Source organism: Salmo salar, chromosome 07 (genome assembly GCF_965601325.2).
Source record: "Salmo salar chromosome 07, fSalSal1, whole genome shotgun sequence".
Lineage (NCBI taxonomy): Eukaryota > Metazoa > Chordata > Actinopteri > Salmoniformes > Salmonidae > Salmo > Salmo salar.
Window position 1 is genome coordinate 20,255,067 of NC_138297.1, and position 18,074 is coordinate 20,273,140.

Here is an 18,074-nt window from a genome sequence, read left to right on the forward strand (position 1 = left end):
TTCAGTAAAAAAAAATCCCCCACACCTAACATCAGTATTCTCCACCAGGCAACGCCAACAAGCAATATTTGACCTCAAGACAACAAGACCCAAGCGCATTGGACCGTTGGAGATAAGGTCCCATCGTCATTGTCTAATCTACGAGTGACTATACTTATGTCCGTTTCCTGCAACAATGCTTCTAAAATAAGATGTCCTATTTTCTCAAGATGAATATATGCGATAACATTTGACAATGGTTGGTTCATGATGAAATATTGGAGCAGAAATTGTAGGCTATAGATATCTTTAGCTGTTCAAATTATTCACCTGCAGTGTTGGTGAAATCATTCTTGAGCAATAGGCCTCTCAATAAGGCCAACGGTTATAAATAAATAACTAAATACATAGACCTAAATAAATGTGTCACCTTCTGCAAAATAGTATGCTATATGGCAAAGACAAATAATTGTTCTCCCTTGTAAACTATTCTTTATCCTTTAATCTCACGGTAAAGTTGACATTTTCTCCATTTTAGAACCAACTAAGCTTGACTTGATGAACTTCCACACTATAGCCTACACACAGTTGTCAAATCTTGTTCAATTAAGGCCACATAAACAACTGTCTCGCATTGACAACTCCGTTCTCGACTCGTAAGCTATCAAATGCAAAAGTGATTAAAATAAAAAATTGAAATCCATAAATGAAGACAGATATCAAGAGACAGTCATAGCAACAAAAAAAATAAAAAATGTAAGATGAGTCCTTCAGCCACTACCCAGAATTGCCACGTCAAAGACCGTTATTTTCGACACAAATCTTAGCATAGCCAACCTAGGTAACGTTAGTCTACCATTTAGTTACAACCAGACTGCCGCCGATATTTCTCAACTGCATGACAATATATCAGTTGTTTGCAGCACCCGAAACAATATCCATCTATCCAGCGCACAACATGCGTTTCGGAAAGGCTTAGTGTACGTTATTTACAAATAGATACATTGTTGTTCATACAAGGACTTGTCTACATATGAAACTAAGTTTGCGTCACGGCAAAAGCATTCGGGTATAAACATGCATTTCAATAGACCAATATATGATAAAATACCCTCTTACAAAACCCATTAGGCTTTTCTGTGCAATTATTTACCTGTATTCTGAGGAGTATCTGCCGCGTCTTCTACTCTGAATTCCTGATAGTGAAAGCGGAGTGCCACGTCAAACTCCAACACAGCACCGGTCCCTATGCCATGTTTTCACTAGTTACCCCAGCCACAAAGTTAAAATTGCCGATATCGTAAAAATCATGAAAACAAATATCTGCTTTATGGTATTAATTTAAGGTTAGGGTTCGGCATAAGACTAGCAGTGTGATTAAGGTTAGGGTTAGGTTAATAATCACATTTTAAGAAAATACATTTTAGAAATAGGCGGGGTTTTTGACTTTGTGGCTGGGTTAACTAGTGACGACCCCCATGTATCGCACTGTAGTTCTCAGTGGTACATGCGCATGCGCCAATTTGTGGGACACCCTACAGGTCAGCATAGACCAATTGCGCCGATTGCGTAGCATTAAAACTCTTCAAGGCCCAGTAAATTGTGCAGTTCTGATTTCACAGTTAAGCCTATAGCTATGGCATAAGGTAGGATAAATGTAAACCAGTAAACTATGAAGGAAGATGGGTAGGCCCATTGCTTTCATTTTCCATTCACTATGCAGTAGTAGGTAGATATCCACTGTCAGGTGATCTTTAAAGGTGTATGTAATTGAGACCAGACCAGATCGTTCATAGAAAACAATTAGTCTCAGCAGGCTAGATCTACAAAATTCCAGATTTTGTGCAGATTATTTATCATGTGAAACCATCGTTTCCACAGTCAATCAGCAATTGATTTCAATTGTTTCGTCTTTGCATAATTGTTGGCTACACGTGGCTGTATTGTGTTCATTCACTTTCTAGTGTTCGTTTAGGCCTGCGTATGCTCAAGACAAATTCCCTATCAGTAAATGAAGTTTATATTCTATTATGTATCGCCAAGGGTAAGTCCATTCTGTTAAATTCTATAGGTGTGGCCAAAAGGAAAAGAGTACACTCAATATCCTTGGCACCTCACATGCCCATACTCGACAAAATTGACCGCGGGCCACATACTGAAAACGTCATCAGATAGGCTATTCAAATATACAATGCAATTAATCAATATATTTATACGGTTAAACAATAACAATTAAATAACTTTCAACCAATATGCTACGTAGGCCAACAAACCCATTTGACTAGAAAACCAGGCAGCATAATCGATACATTGGCTACATTGAGATATCAGAGCTCATTATTATTGTAACTACACGGTATGAAAAGTTCAACCCCGACTCAGTTGTGGCCCCATACAAATCCTGCTACAAGACATTCCCAAGAGCGCACGACTTGATTCGCGCGCGGGCGGGTCCATATGCAATGACGTTTCAGAGCGGGCTGGACTCTGCATAACTTGCAGATGATGGGAATTATACTGCACTGTGCTGCTCTTGGTTTCATAGAGCCCTGTTGGTCCAACTCCGGACAACTTGATGATAGCGGTTTTGGTGGGAGCCTGTTGCGTGTGGCATGGGCACTGGGGATTATATCTGTGTTACGGTGCACGGAGGCGCGCCCTGGGGCTTCAGTCTCCGCGAGGGAGAGGGGGATGCCTACCGACGTTTGCAGGTTTATCAGGTAGAAACATCATTCGTTTGAAGTATGTTGTTTGTTAATTGTTTATGCTTTTGGATTTGGAGTGTTTTAACAGACTAAGGGAGCCTTCATCAACTTTATGCTGTGTCGCATTGCGGGTTTGTTTAGTCTCGCTTTTATTTGTGGAATTGTTGTATTGAATCATGAAACAAGTTAATTTACATGTCATATAGAGTGTGGCTTTAGGAACGTGGTTATGTCAAACATGTTTTGAAACTCCATTTTCAAAAGAGGATGTCATCTATTTTACAGTACAATTCTGATTTGGCTGATATGCTAGTGCATCCAGACGAACAGTAGTTTATAATGTTAGTAATTGTTACCAGCTGGAATAATGGTGCCTTTCACAATGGCATAACAGTCTTGGTGAGAATTTGTGGCCAACTAGTTATATTCTCCTCATGTTTAGAGGAACAGTGGCGATTTGGAAATGAATTCACTACCTGCACTGGAAATGTAGCCTATTTGATGGTGAGACAGGTATATGAATGATGTTGCTCTTTAGGGTTAATGTTCTATATATTCTATGGTTAATTGTTTTGAAAAACCTTCATTTGGGAAGATGCTGTGAGCGCGTTTGTTTGGAACAAGCAGAATTCCCAATTTTCTGGTGTGTCGGAGATGTTTTGTGCGTAGGATTCTTGGAGACCCTTATATGGTCAGGGCTCGAGGGCTGCAGCGATCCATTATCACTAGTGAAGATTTCAGCAAGAATCTAAACACGCGCTCGAGCTGTGGAAAGGAGAGAGACCGTTGCTATGCGCCGGGAGCGTACCTTCAGAGGTCACGGAGTGGTACCAATTTAAACAACAACAAGAGAAAGAAGGAAAGCTGTTGAACGGGGCATTTTCATTTAGATTAAAAATAAATCGATTCAGATTCATCTTGTTTAATTGAAGATTATAATTTAAGCCTAATAGGCCTAATTGCGCAGCCAACCACTTGTTGATTCATTTAGTATTGTAGGCCTATCCCATAAAGGCCTAATCTGTATTACTGGCAACACAATACTATGCATTACTGGCTACACATTACTGCTTTTAAGCAATTGCCTTCCCTTGCACTAAAAGTTCATCCAGGTGGAAGTGATATATGGGCATCCGAATAAAAAATCCTGAGCCAATAAATATTTGAATACTTCATGAAATACTAAATACTTAGGGTTCCTAAACTTTGTGGAAGTACTTCCACCTAAGTGAAATTTTAAGTGGGCACACAACACTGACCCAAACCTCACTTGTAGCCATTTGCTGTGTTTTAGGACAATTTTAGTCATTACAGTGCCTTCAGAATGTATTCACACCTCTTGACTTTTTTCATATTTTCTTGTGTTACAAATTGGGATTAAAATTGATTTAGTTGTTTTTTCCCAACGATCTATACAACAAATACTCAAATGTCAAAGTGGATTTTTTTTTTTTAGTTATTTTTGAAGATGAATGAAAAAAATTGTATCTTGATTAGATAAGTATTCAACCCCTTGATTCAATACATGTTAGAGTTACCTTTGGCAGCGATTACACCTGTGAGGCTTTTTGGGTAAGTCTCTAAGAGCTTTGCACACCTGGATTGTACAATATTTGCACATTATTCTTCTTTAAACTCTTCAAGCTCCGTCAGGTTGGTTGTTGATCATTGGTAGACAGCCATTTTCAAGGCTTGCCATAGATTTTCAGGTCAATTTAAGTCAAAATTGTAACTAGGCCACTCAGGAACATTCAATGTCATCTTGGTAAGCAACTCCAGTGTATATTTATTTGGCCTTGTGCTTTAGGTTATTGTCCTGCTGAAAGGAAAATTTGTCTCCCAGTGTCTGTTGGAAAGCAGACTGAACCAGGTTTTCCTCTAGGATTTTGCCAGTTATTAGCTCTACTCCTTTTCTTTTTATCCTAAAAAACACCCTAGTCCTTGTCGATGACAAGCATACCCATAACATGATGCAGCCACCACCATGCTTGAAAATATGAAGAATGGTACTCAGTGATGTGTTGGAATTGCCTCAAACGTTCAAATGCTTTGTATTCAGGAAAACATTTCTTTGCCTCATTTTTTGCAGTATTACTTTAGTGCCTTTTTCACTCTGTCATTTAGGTTAGTATTGTGGAGTGTTGTTGAGCCATTCTATGTTTTCTCCTATCACAGCCATTCAACTCTGTAACTGGAACTCCAGGAAACGATGGACCAAATATTGAAGAATTTAAGGTCCTTTTTTGACAGACGTTGAAACTCAGTGCTTTGTAACTTGTTGACATCAATCCTAAATGGTGGTTTCCCAGTCACAGATTAAGCCTAGTCCTGGTCTAAAAAGCATGCTTAAATGGAGACTCTTCGTTCAAAAGTGCTTTTTAGTCCAGGTCTAGGCATTGTCTGTGTCTGGTAAACCGGCCCTGAGGCTGTTAGCAAAGTTATTTATCAGGAGAGCATGGTAAGTTACTCATCACGAGAGCATAGTTTACTGAAGCACCTCCACTCTTATCTACAACATAGTGTAGACTACACAGCATTTCATAGATGGTATAATTCATTTTTACTGCAGTGGGCTAAATCAGGGTCACAGTGTTTCTTGGTAGTCTTAAACAAATCGACTTTGAAACAAAAGTACACTCCTCATACACATGGTTATGGGCTTAAAGAAAGACACCTGTATCATGTCAAATATAGAGTTGAAATGTATTCAATTTTGAGTTTGCATCCCAATATTACACTTTTTATACATTAGAGAAGACTTCTTGGCGGGGTTTTGAAAGTGTCTGTTATGAAATTATGAAAATATAAATAATATTCCACCCATGAGGTCACTAGGTAATTTGACTGCAGGAAAGGTCTACATAGAATGTCATAGTCATAATTACATTTTAAAAGAGCTGTCCACTGCCTGGATTAATAATGCTCCCTTTGAGCGCCAATATGATCTCTTCCACCTCTACTACATTTTTTTGGCTTTACCAAGACTTTTTAAATCACATGATACCATGTGAAAAGCATAACCTCAAGCCTGACTGAAATAGCCAAAACTGCTCCACTAGAATGGTGACCCTTGAACGGCGGACCTACCTATTGGGGCGTGCTCTCTCTGCTGTCTCCTGTAGTCCACGATCAGCTCCTTTTGTAGACGTTGAGAGAGAGAGGTTATTTTCCTGGCACCACTCCGCCAAGGCACACACCACCTCCTGTTGCCTGTCTTGTCGTTGTTGGTAATCAGGGGTATCACTGTTGTGTCATCAGCAAACTTGATGATTGTCTAAACAGCACTAAACAGCATTGCAGTGTTTACAGTGTTGGGGAGTAGTGAACTGCATGTACAGTAGTTCAACTAGTAATATAACTATATTTTTTAGTAGCTTGGTGGTAGTTGAACCAAATTCCAATCTTGGTAGTGTTTTCAGTAGTTAATTATGTTTTTGCCATGTAGCGGTTTAGCTAACTATTGAACTGCACACCATTTTTTGGGGGGCAAAAATAAGTCAACAAGAATTTCCTTTCTTTTCCGGCATCAGACCTGCCCAATTCTCACTTGAAACTTAGGTTTTTGTGTTTATTAAATTACACATTCTGTTAACATCTGACTCCATAGTGATCTGTTCTTGCAGTCATGTTTCTTAACTTAGCACTTTTTTTTGTAAGATTGTACCATCTATAACCTAAAAGGGTCCTTTGGCTGTCCCCATAGGAGAACTCTTTGAAGAACCCTTTTGGATCTAGGTAGAACTCTTTTGGGTTCCATGTAGAACCCTCTTTTCTAAGAGTGTAGTCTGACATTTTAGATTTAGGTATGATCATTTTACACTAATTAGTTTGAATGTAGTGAACTACTTTCAGAGTAATTTTTGCAAAGTAAACTATATTTTTCTTAAGGATAGCTTTATTAACTTGTTCCAGTGTGAAGTAATTGGTAGCTTGGTAAACTGCACTGAACAAAAATATAAATGCAACAATTTCAAAGATTTTACTGAGTTACAGTTCATATAAGGAAATCAGTCAATTGAAATAAATTATAGGCCCTAATCTATGGATTTCACATGACTGGGAAAACAGATACGCATCTGCTTCCCTGAGACGGTTTTTGACAGTTTGTGCAAACATTATTCGGTTGTGCAAACTACAGTTTCATTAGCTGTCCGGGTGGTTGGTCTCAGACGATCCTGCAGGTGAAGAAACCGGATGTGGAGGTCCTGGGCTGGCGTGGTTACATGTGATTTGCAGTTGTGAGGCCAATTGGACGTACTGCCAAATTCTCTAAAATGACGTTGCAGACGGCTTATGGTAGAAAAATTTACATTAAATTCTCTGGCAACACCTCTAGTGGACATTCTTGCAGTAAGCATGCCAATTGCACACTCCCTCAAAACTTGAGACATCTGTGGTATTGTGTTGTGGGACAAAAGTACACATTTTAGAGTGGCCTTTTATTGTCCCCAGCAAAAGTGCACCTGTGTAATGATCATGCTGTTTAATCAGCTTCTTGATATGTCACACCAGTCAGGTGAATGGATTATCTTGGCAAAGGAGAAATGCTCACTAACAGGGATGTAAACAAATTTGTGCACAACATTTGAGAGAAATAAGCTTTTGTGCGCATGGAACATTTCTGGGATATTTTATTTCAGCTCATGAAAACACTTTACATGTTGCGTTTATATTTTTGTTCAGTGTATATTTTCAGAGTAGCTTGCCTGACAGGATGCTCTCAATTGTGCATCTGTAAAAGTATGTGAGGGATTTAGGTGCCAAGACACATTTCTTCAGCATATATTTGGCTATTTTGAAAATGTTAGCTTTTTGTGTCATTCAATTTCAACTGAAGTCATCTTTCATTCTATTACTTTATGTTGACATTCAATTGATTTAGTTAATTTATTTGGGACATTGACAAACAAGTAACAACTTTGACATATAAAAAATGACACTGATGCTGTATTATATCATCCATGAGAAGCATCACTCGTCCACAGCCACTCCAGAAAGGTCATCTATAAATAAGTCAACCAACTGGATTTCAATTTTTAGACAGTCTTGCTTCTCAACCTTGTTATTTGCACAACTGGGGAACATGTTGACATTCCAAAAAAGACAGCTATAGAGCAAAGTGACTTAAGCAAGGCAGCTGTGAAAGAGGCCTTTCTAATGTAGCGTGGGGAAATTGAAATAGTAAATAAAAGGTGAATTACATTTGTAGGGAAATGCACCCCTACCCCCTACTCTTCAAGTGACTCTTCAAAGTCTTCAAAGAGTTTTGCACATGACATCCTCATTGTCTAATTATTTGATTTGTCGAACAAGTATCATTCTACTGCAGTGTTTTAGGGTGCTAAGCTCCAAAAGAGGGTCCCGCCACAGTCTGAGCACATTGTTATATAAGTACTGTGTGAATGTTTTTAGCTTAGCTGTAAGAATGTTGCCTGTGCTGATGTGAAATGTCAATAGAAGACGTCTCTTGCTAGTCTACGCCTCAGTCGAGGATATCTGAAGAGTGACCTCATCCTAACAGAAAGTCATCTGGAAGACATAACTTTTAGCTTGTCTCAATACTTTTTGAGGGGGGTTGGGGCGGGGGCGGGTCAAGCGCTGTAAAAGTTTAAAAAGCTAACATACCAAGATTATGAGAAATACTCCACTGTCAGAGGTAGGGTACTTTCATATCTGATTAGTTGGAGTTATTCAAAGCTTCTGTTGGATTAGGTGTGAGCAGGGCTCCCTCTCCAAGGAGAAAGTGATTGTTCAATGTACTGACATGCAGTAGATCACAGTGTGAGGGGGTCTCTCTACACTCTCAAGAGGCAGTTTTCCATATATGGGAAGTTATTTTGTAAGTTTTGGGAGTCCTGGCTCAAGAACAAAGTTGGTGAAGTCACAACCCACAATTTCTTCTTTTTTTTTTTTTTTAAAGGTGCAGAAACTCTTTAGCGTGACTGAAAGGCAGCCAAATTTCTGTAAGTGGGGGATACTTATTTGCAAAACCTTATTTGGATAGTCCTAAGTAGATGGTTTGTCGATGTTCAGTGATAGACGTTCAACAACATTTCACTTATTATCTAAATCAAATTAAACTTTATTTGTCACATGCGCCGAATACAACAGGTGTAGACCTTACCGGGAAAAGCTTACTTACAAGCCCTTAACCAACAGTGCCGTTCAAGAAAGAGTTAAGAAAATATTTACCAAATAAATTGAAGTAAAAAAATAATAAAAAGTAACAAAATAACAATAACAAGGCTATATACAGAGTCAATGTGTGGGAGTACAGGTTAGTCGAGGTAATTTGTACATGTAGGGAGGGATGAAGTGACTATGCATAGATAATAAACAGAATAGCAAAAGTGTCAATGTAAATAGTCCGGTGGCCATTGGATTAATTGTTCAGCAGTCTTATGGCTTGGGGTAGAAGCTGTTAAGGAGACTTTTGGACCTAGACTTGGCGCTCCGGTACCACTTGCGTGCGGTAGCAGAGAGAACAGTCTATAACTTGGGTGACTGGAGTCTTTGACAATTTTGGGGATTGTCTCTGACACCGCTTAATATATAGGTCCTGGATGGCAGGAAGCTTGGCCCCAGTGATGTACTGGGCCGTACGCACTACCCTCTGTAGCGCCTAACGGTCAGATGCCGAGCAGTTGCCATACCAGGTGGTGATGCAACCGGTCAGGATACTCTCGATGGTGCAGCTGTAGATCTTTGAGGATCTGGGGACCCATGCCAAATCTTTTCAGTCTCCTGGGGGGGAAAAGGTGTTGTCGTGACCTCTTCACGACTGTCTTGGTGTGTTTGGACCATGATAGTTTGTTGGTGATGTGGACACCAAGGAACTTGAAACTCACGACCCACTCCACTACAACCCCGTCAATGTTAATGGGGGCCTGTTTGGCCCGCCTTTTCCTGTAGTCCGCAATCAGCTCCTTTTGTCTTGCTCACGTTGAGTGAGAGGTTGTTGTCCTGGCACCACACTGCCAGGTGTCTGACCTCCTCCCTATAGGCTGTCTCATCGTTGTCGGTGATCACTGTTGTGTCGTCAGAAAACTCAATGATGGTGTTGGAGTTGTTTGACCATGCAGTCATGAGTGAACAGGGAGTACAGGAGGACTAGGAACACATTCCTGAGGGGCCCCCGTGTTGAGGATCAGTTGCAGAGGGAGTTGTTTAGTCCCAGGGTCCTTAGCTTAGTGATGAGCTTCGTGGGCACTATGGTGTTGAACGCTGAGCTGTAGTCAATGAACAGCATTCTCACATAGTTGTTGCTTTTGTCCAGGTGGGAAAGGGCAGCATGGAGTGTGATTGAGATTGCGTCATCTGTGGAGCTGTTGTGGTGGTGTGCGAATTGGAGAGGGTCTAGGGTATCCGGGATGATGCTGTTGATGTGAGCCAGCCTTTCAAAGCACTTCATGGCTACCAACGTGAGTGCTACGGGGTTGTAATCATGTAGGCAGGTTACCTTCACTTCCTTGGGCACAGGTATTATGGTGGTTTGCTTGAAACATGTAGGTATTACAGACTTGGTCAGGGAGAGGTTGAAAATGTCAGTGAAGACACTTGCCAGGTTGTCCACGCATGCTTTGAGTACACGTCCTGATAATCAGTCTGGCCCTGTGGGTTTGTGAATGTTGACCTGTTTAAAAGTCTTGCTCACATCCGCTAACGAGAGTGTTATCACACAGTCGTGTGGAACAGCTGGTGCTCTCATGCATGCTTCAGTGTTGCTTGCTTTGAAGCGAACATAAAAGGCATTTAGCTCGTCTGGTAGGCTCGCGTCACTGGGAAGCTGGCGGCTGGGTTTCCCGTTTATGTCTGTAATAGTTTTCAAGCCCTGCCACATCCGATGAGCATAAGAGCCGGTGTAGTAGGATTCAATCTTAATCCTGTATTGACGCTTTGCCTGTTTGATGGTTCGTCTGAGGGCATAGCGGGATTTCTTATAAGCGTCCGGATTAGTGTCCCGCTCCTTGAAAGCGGCAACTCTAGCCATTAGCTCGATGCGGATGTTGCCTGTAATCCATGGCTTCTGGTTGGGATATGTACGTACGGTCACTGTGGGGACGACGTCATCAATGAACTTATTGATGATGCTGATGACTGAAGTAGTATACTCCTCAATGCTAGTGGATGAATCCCGGAACATATTCCAGTCTGTGCTAGCAAAACAGTCCTGTAGCATTCGAGTCATCTGACCAGTTCCGTATTGAGTGAGTCACTGGTACTTCCTGCTTGTAAGCAGAGCTTTGTATGCATCTATGGGTGTCAAGTAAAGGTGGTCTTCCTCTGGTTGCACATGTGACATGCTGGTAGAAATGAGGTAAAACGGATTTAAGTTTGCCTGCATTCAAGTCCCCGGCCACTAGGAGCCCCGCTTCTGGATGAGCATTTTCTTGTTTCCTTATGGCTTTATACAGCTGGTTGAGTGCGGTCTTAGTGCCAGCATCGGTTTGGAGTGGTACTGTAAATAGACGGCTACGAATAATATATATGAGAACTCTCTTGGTAGATAAGATAAGCTGTAGACCAAACTAAGGTACTCTAGCTCAGGCGAGCAATACCTCAAGACTTCTTTAATATTAGACATCGCGCACCAGCTGTTATTGACAAATGGACACACCCCCGCCCCACGTCTTACCAGACGTAGCTTCTCTGTCCTGCCGATGCATGGAAAATCCCGCCAGCTCTATATTATCTGTGTCGTCGTTCAGCCACGACTCTGTGAAACGTAAGATAGTAGTTTTTAATGTCCCGTTTGTAGGATAATCTTGATCGTAGATCGATTTTATTTTCCAGTGATTGCACATTGGCCAATAGAACAGAAGGCAGTGGGGGTTTACTCACTCCTCTACGATTCTCAGAAGGCTGCCCGACCTCCACCCCCTTTTTATCCGTCTTTTTTTTCACGCAATTGACGGAGATTTGGGCCCGTTCCCGAGAAAGCAGTACATCCTTCACTTCGGACTCGTGAAAGAAAAAAAATAATTCTTACAGTTCGAGGTGCGTAATTGCTGTTCTGATGTCCAGAAGTTATTTTTTGTCATAAGAGACGGTAGCAGCAACATTATGTACAAAATAAGTAAAAAATATGTTACACACAACGCAAAAAAAACTAACAAAATAGCACAGTTGGTTAGGACCACATAAAACGGCAGCCATCCCCTCCGGTGCCATTCTGACTTCTGCTCCCCTAATCCTAACCTTTACCCTAACCTTTATTCTAAACCTAACCCTAACCTTAGGAAAGTAGTATTTATCACAGACTTCAAAGCGCAAGTCTGTGCGTGGCTCTCACGGTTTGTTTGTTCATCACCTGAGATGTGAATAAAAATACCCTCAAATGATAGGTGACATTCTGTGCTATCACCTCATGAAACATTTGATATCAAATAAAAAATGCTGGAGTATAGAGCCAAATTTACAATTTTAGCTTCACTGTCCAAATACATATAGAGCAGTGGAGGCTGGTGGGGGGAGCTATAGGAAGATGGGCTCATTGTAATGTCTGGAAATGGAATCAGAACGGTATCAAACATATGGAAACCACGTTTGACTCCGTTCCATTAATTCCATTCCAGCCATTACAATGAGCTCATCCTCCTATAGCTCCCCCCCACCAGCCTCCTCGGATACAGAGGGGAACGTAAACTCCAAAGAAAAGACCAATCTCTGGTAAGAGGGTAAAGAAACCAAATAAATATTTTTAGGTTGGGTATAGCTACTGAATTAAGCATACAATGAAACATTACAACACTTGTACCATACCAAACTAACTTGCGGTTTCCCTTTCCCTATCTCTCATGGTGATGTTCATTAATCACTGTCACGTGGCATTTCCTGCCACATTGCAGGGAGTTGTGGCAAACTGAGTCCTTTGATTTCTACAGCCCCTTGAAATTATATCACTTGACGGACAGGCAGGCATGGGAAATTGCATGAGATGAAAAAACGCCCTGGGAATTCATCCATGAAGGCTAATTACGGACCTTGGCTAGATGGATTGCTATGACAATATAAAAATATAGCTAAATGGGATTCAGTTTGCGCTACAGCTCATTTGAAAGTGCCAGTGATGCTACTCCAACATGGTTAAATCCTATGAGATAACTATGTTGTCCTATTTCTGTGTCCAAGCAGAATCCACAGGCGGACAATCACCCTCAAGTTACCTTCCTATGTAGTCTGCACAGATGGCAGCAAGTGTATGGATAGGGCTATTTGGGCTTTCCAATTACTGAGATATGTCACTGCGTATCAAGTCAACCCTGTTGTCTGACGACCAGAATAAATGTTTTCTTCAAATTAAGACCTTGGATTCCCTTTGGGTAAATAGCGATGTCATTACAGGGAGGAGTGCTGAAGTAATTTCAAAAGAGGGCAGTAAAGTCATTTCCCATATTTTGGGGAATATCGCTCCTGGGTGAGAGCAGTCTTAACTCTTCTTTGGACCGGTTTCCTAGACATAAAAGTATGCTCACTAGAGAATCTCCATTGAAATATCCTATTAGTCAAGGACTAGTCCTAATCTGTGTCCGGGAAACCAGCCCTGCGAGTATAGTGGCCTTTTGTTACTTGTGCATTAGTCCAAATGGTGGACCACATGAGCTTGATTAAGATGCTGTACTATCAAATATCCTTTTCTCATGCATCCCTCGCAGTCATAGAGTTATAGCGGGAGACAAATGGCTCTGTCCAATCACAAGTGGTGACTGCAGGACTTCACTGTGGTGGCCAATCAGTGCTTGTCCCTTCCTGTGAGGAAAAAATGAAAACCTTGATATCAAGTTGAATGATTTTGTTTTAAACAGTATGCACTGCCTTATCAATTAAATGAATGCATAAAACAAAAAACACAGCTTATTGTTATTTTATGTTACTCCAGAAGCTTTGGCTTACAGATGTAACCACTTACCTTTTTTTGGCCTGTGGGCTGAATGCGTTTGTAGTACCTCACGTTACCACTGACGAACTCAAAGTTACTGAGTGCACCTTTAAATACAGTATATAGAGGCAGTGGCAGTCATTAGCCATTCCACGAGTAGCCAGCGCTACCTGTAACACAGCTAAAAAATGTTTGCCTAAGATTTGAAAACATAATTACTTAAAGCTGCATGGAACTGCCTGAAGCGTTGTGTTCAATGCACAGTCTTGTATTTCCTGTGGTTTTGTGTTGTGTTTAAGACAATAAAAAGTAGGACATTTGGGAAAGGCGCAGTCAGGCATGGCATGAGCATAAATCGTCTAATTTTGGCCCTACAGATGGCAATATAAAATGTCTGATTGTTAAAATCTTTATGTATGGTAAATGCCACATTGTAACTACACGAGATTGTGTTGAACGCTGCACTGTAATCTGAACGACAGATTCAACCCTCTCACACTCTTTATGAATAATAAAAAGCATCGGAGTGTTTCCTTTGTTGATCTTTCCATAACAAGAGCAAAATAGAAACCGATGAAAAATAACAATTCAAACACAGCATATACAGTAACCGGAGGAACCCATCATAAGCAACCCAAGACTGAAATTTAACAGTGGCAACTCAGTCCAGTCTAGAATATTGTCTTACATTATGTGTGTATCACTATGGCTCAGGAGGGGAAAGAAACTAAAGGTTTCCCCTCCTTTTTTGGAGGAGGGAGGAGTGGTGCTGTGGTGGTCCAGACAGACTTTCCTCCCATAGAGAGGTACGAGTCCAAACACAGGCTCACAGGAGTTCTCCATATATGGCCGTTTGCACACAGATGGCTCCTAAAACCCAGGCCGGAGTCGCACTGTTTTATCAGATGGTTACCAGTTCATTAACCTAACATAGCAGCCGTAAAAGAAACACCTGAGGAGGCGTTTTTCTTTCTGGTCCTGACAAGAGAGAAATGACTGTGGGTGGAGGTTCTCTTCTGCACTGTTCAACCAATCCATTAACGCGGAGGAGGAGTTAAGATGGCGTGTCACCTTGTTAACGTCCAAAAGCAGAAGTCGCGTCACAGGCTCTTTCCATTTCCCCTTAAAACAGGATGCATCTGGTTATTTCCAACCTGCAGAGGGTGGCAGCTCATAAAATAAACCCATAAAACATATCTGTGTATATATAGCGAGATCTCGTATTTATCACAGGTTGTCAGATTGTTTCCTTTTTAGAAGTTTTCCTTTTAGCTTCATGCCCTGACATGTTTGATACTAAGTGTGATGGAAATGGTATTTGTGTAGAAGTACCGTATATTATAATTACTGTACGGTATACATATGTGTGAGTCATGTTGATACTATGTTGGCTAGAATGGAGACTGGTTTAATGAACTCCGACAGAGGCAGTTGGCTAGAATGAGGGGACTCAAAACAATGTAGGAGAGGCAGCACATGAAATTCTGGGCCAGGGTTACAAGCAGAGTGAGTGACAACAACAAGGCCTATACGCCATGCAAGTGATGCGTTCCTACATCTTACTTCCTGATCTTTTGCATGGGCTTCAAGATATCATCAAATTAATGAAAATGCGGTAAAATAAGATATGTACAATTATATTTTGTGTTTGTGGATGAATTTACTTTTATGACGTTTTTGCGATGAAGAACATTGTGCTACGTTTTTGCCAATAGAAGACCATTAAAAAAGCCTACAAAAGTTTCAAGGCTACTTGCAAGCAACGAAAGATGCATGAGGTAGAGACAGGAAGTTAAGGCTGCACATGTGGTTGTCATTAGGGGTAGTGGAGGAACATTAAAGTGTAAAAAAATGTAGTTTGTTGTAATTCACTGGTGTGATCAACGCCAAGATTTGTCCTTTAGAAGCTATTTTCTTAATAAAAGGCCCAATTCTGTACTTAAGGGAGTAGAGACAACATGGTGTAAAATACGCAGATGTGATAATGTATAAACATCTATTTATTCATTACATACTATATTTGTGAAAACATTATTATTCCCGTTGATTGAATAAAACTGTGTCCATATACATGAAGCATCTCCAGCAGGAGGAGCTATAGAAGGACGGGCTCATTATAATGGCTGGAATGGAATACATGGAAAGGTATCAAACACAATCTTATGGATAACACATTTGACTCCATTTAATCCATTTCATTAATTTACAATGAACCCATCCTCCTATAGCTCCTCCCACCTGCCTCATTTGGTCTCCAGTCCATGTCATCTAATTCATTATTATCTAAAATACTAAACTGATCCTAGATCAGTGGTCCTACTCAGAATCTTTATGAATATGGGTGCAGAACTGTGGACGGAAACATGGCTCTCTCGTGATATACTGTCCCAGGATATACAGCCAGCTGGGTTCTCGGGACATCGCGCAGACAGGAATAAAGAACGCTCCAGGAAGAAGAAAGGTGGGGGTGTACATTTCATGATTAAGTACTCATGGTGTGATTGTGATAACATACGGAAACTCAAGTCCTTTCGTTCACCCGACCTAGAACACCTCAATCAAATGCCGACCGTATTACCTCCCAAGAGAATTCGCTGCGGTTATAGTCACAGCATTGTATATTCCCCCTCAAGCTGATACCACGACGGCCCTCAAAGAACTACACTAGACTTTATGTAAACTGGAAACCACATATTCTGATGCTGCATTTATTGTAGCTGGGGATTTTAACAAATCAAATCTGAGGAAAATGCTACCGAAGTTCTACCAACACATTGACTGTAGTACTCAGGCTGGGAAAACGTTGGACAACTGCTACTCAATTTTTTGAAATGCCTACAAGCCCCTCCCCCCGCCCTCCCTCCGAGTAAATCTGATCACAACATTTTGCTCTTCCCTTCCTAAAGGCAAAAACTCAAACATTAAGTACCCATGCTAAGGTCTATTGAATGCTGGTCTGACCAATCGGAATCCATGCTTCAAGATTGTTTTGATCACCCGGACTGGGATATGTTCCGAGTAGCCTCTGAGAATAACATCGACGAATACACTGATACAGTGACTGAGTTTATCAAGAAGTGTATAGGAGATGTTGTACCCACTGTGACTATTAAAGCCTACCCAAACCAGAAACCGTGAAGGCGCGAATCACCGCATTTAACCATGGCAAGGTGAGTGGGAATATTGCAGAATGCAAACAGTGTAGTTATTTCCTCCGTAAGGCAATCAAACAGGCAAAACATCAGTACAGAGACAAGTGGAGTCGCAATTCAACGGCTCAGACACGAGACGTGGCAGGGTCTCGTGGCAGGGTCTACAGACAATTCCGGACTACAAAGGGAAAACCAGCCACGTCGTGAAGCTAAAACACCTTCTTCGCACGCTTTGAGGATAACAGTGTCACCGACGTGGCCCGCTACCAAGGACTGTGCGCTCGCCTTCTCCGTGGCCGAAGTGACTAAGACATTTAAGCGTGTTAACCCTCGCAAGGCTGCCGGCCCAGACGGCATCCAGCCGCAACCCTCAGAGCATGAGCAGACCAGCTGGCTGGAGTGTTTACGGACATATTCAATTTCCCTTTTTTTATTTAACTAGGCAAGTCAGTTAAGAACAAATCATTTTTTTTGTGTGTGTTTTACAAAACAAATTCAAATGGGGGGTAGATCAGCTTTAATATTGCAGATTGTAGCTTCCATCAATGTAGTCGTCTGCAACACTTCCGATCCCCAATATATCTTTTTTGCAAATATAGTGGCGTACAGCAGGTCAGCCACCAGGGGGAGACTCGTCGAGGCCTGGTGACAGATGGAGTCTATATCACGAGGCAATGGCTCCCTCTGCTGGACGTGCCAGGTCTCGACGGGCTCTCCGGCCAGGACTAATTGGGGCTGATCGCTCACCAGCTGGACGAGTCCCATAAAGCTGCCAGGAGGGCAGCCCTGGGGGAGGGTACTGGGGGAAGAGAGGTTACTCCTGTGTAGTCATGCTCAGTCCCAGAGGTAACGGAGGGAGCTCAGTTTGTTCCCCCCAGGATACAGCAAGACCCTGGAGCCCAGAAGACGGTTGTTAATTAAATATACTCTTGAAACCGAGCTAATCCAACTTTGTCCGTGTCTGATCTGTGTAAACATCTTGACCAAACCCCCTGGTCGTGGCAGACGGGGTTTGGTCAAGACGCGTGTGTGTGTGTGTGTGTGTGTATGTATGTATGTATGTATGTATGTATATCTCCTCAACTTGTCCCACATATTTATGATGTCCATCCGGATTGATTTCCATATTTTTCAAACTGTACTCTTTTTCAAAAAAGTCCCTAACCTATATACGTTTTACGGGCATAGTATGTTTTACATTGGTTATCTTGTTGTTTTTAGTCCCGACCTTCAGCTCCATTCAACCCCTTCCCATCTCTCTCTTAACACCATCCATTTTTGCCATATATTTTTCAATTGTGCTGTGATGTTTCACAAAAGCTCTGAACCTTTCCATTCTCATTGTTTCTACAATTGTTA

The 18,074-nt window shown here is 41.4% G+C and overlaps 2 protein-coding genes across 6 annotated transcripts in view; one reads left to right on the plus strand and one right to left on the minus strand.

Moving 5' to 3' along the window:
* The window catches only part of LOC106608613 (protein transport protein Sec24D), a 34,314-nt gene extending 28,448 nt beyond the window's left edge, over positions 1 to 5,866 (minus strand). For 2 of the 3 annotated variants that reach the window (XM_014206649.3, XM_014206648.3), the window contains exon 1: positions 1,133 to 1,401. The gene's annotated coding sequence lies outside the window, so the exon portion shown is untranslated. Of the gene's footprint in view, positions 1 to 1,132; positions 1,402 to 5,771 lie in introns of those variants that run through there. The other variant, XM_082977421.1, reaches the window with a different exon arrangement.
* The window catches only part of LOC106608612 (synaptopodin-2), a 39,840-nt gene continuing 24,264 nt past the window's right edge, over positions 2,499 to 18,074 (plus strand). For 2 of the 3 annotated variants that reach the window (XM_014206647.3, XM_014206645.2), the window contains exon 1: positions 2,501 to 2,699. In XM_014206647.3, the coding sequence (XP_014062122.2) occupies positions 2,592 to 2,699 (108 nt within the window). In that variant the 5' untranslated portion in view covers positions 2,501 to 2,591. Of the gene's footprint in view, positions 2,700 to 18,074 lie in introns of all 3 variants that reach the window. The other variant, XM_014206646.3, reaches the window with a different exon arrangement.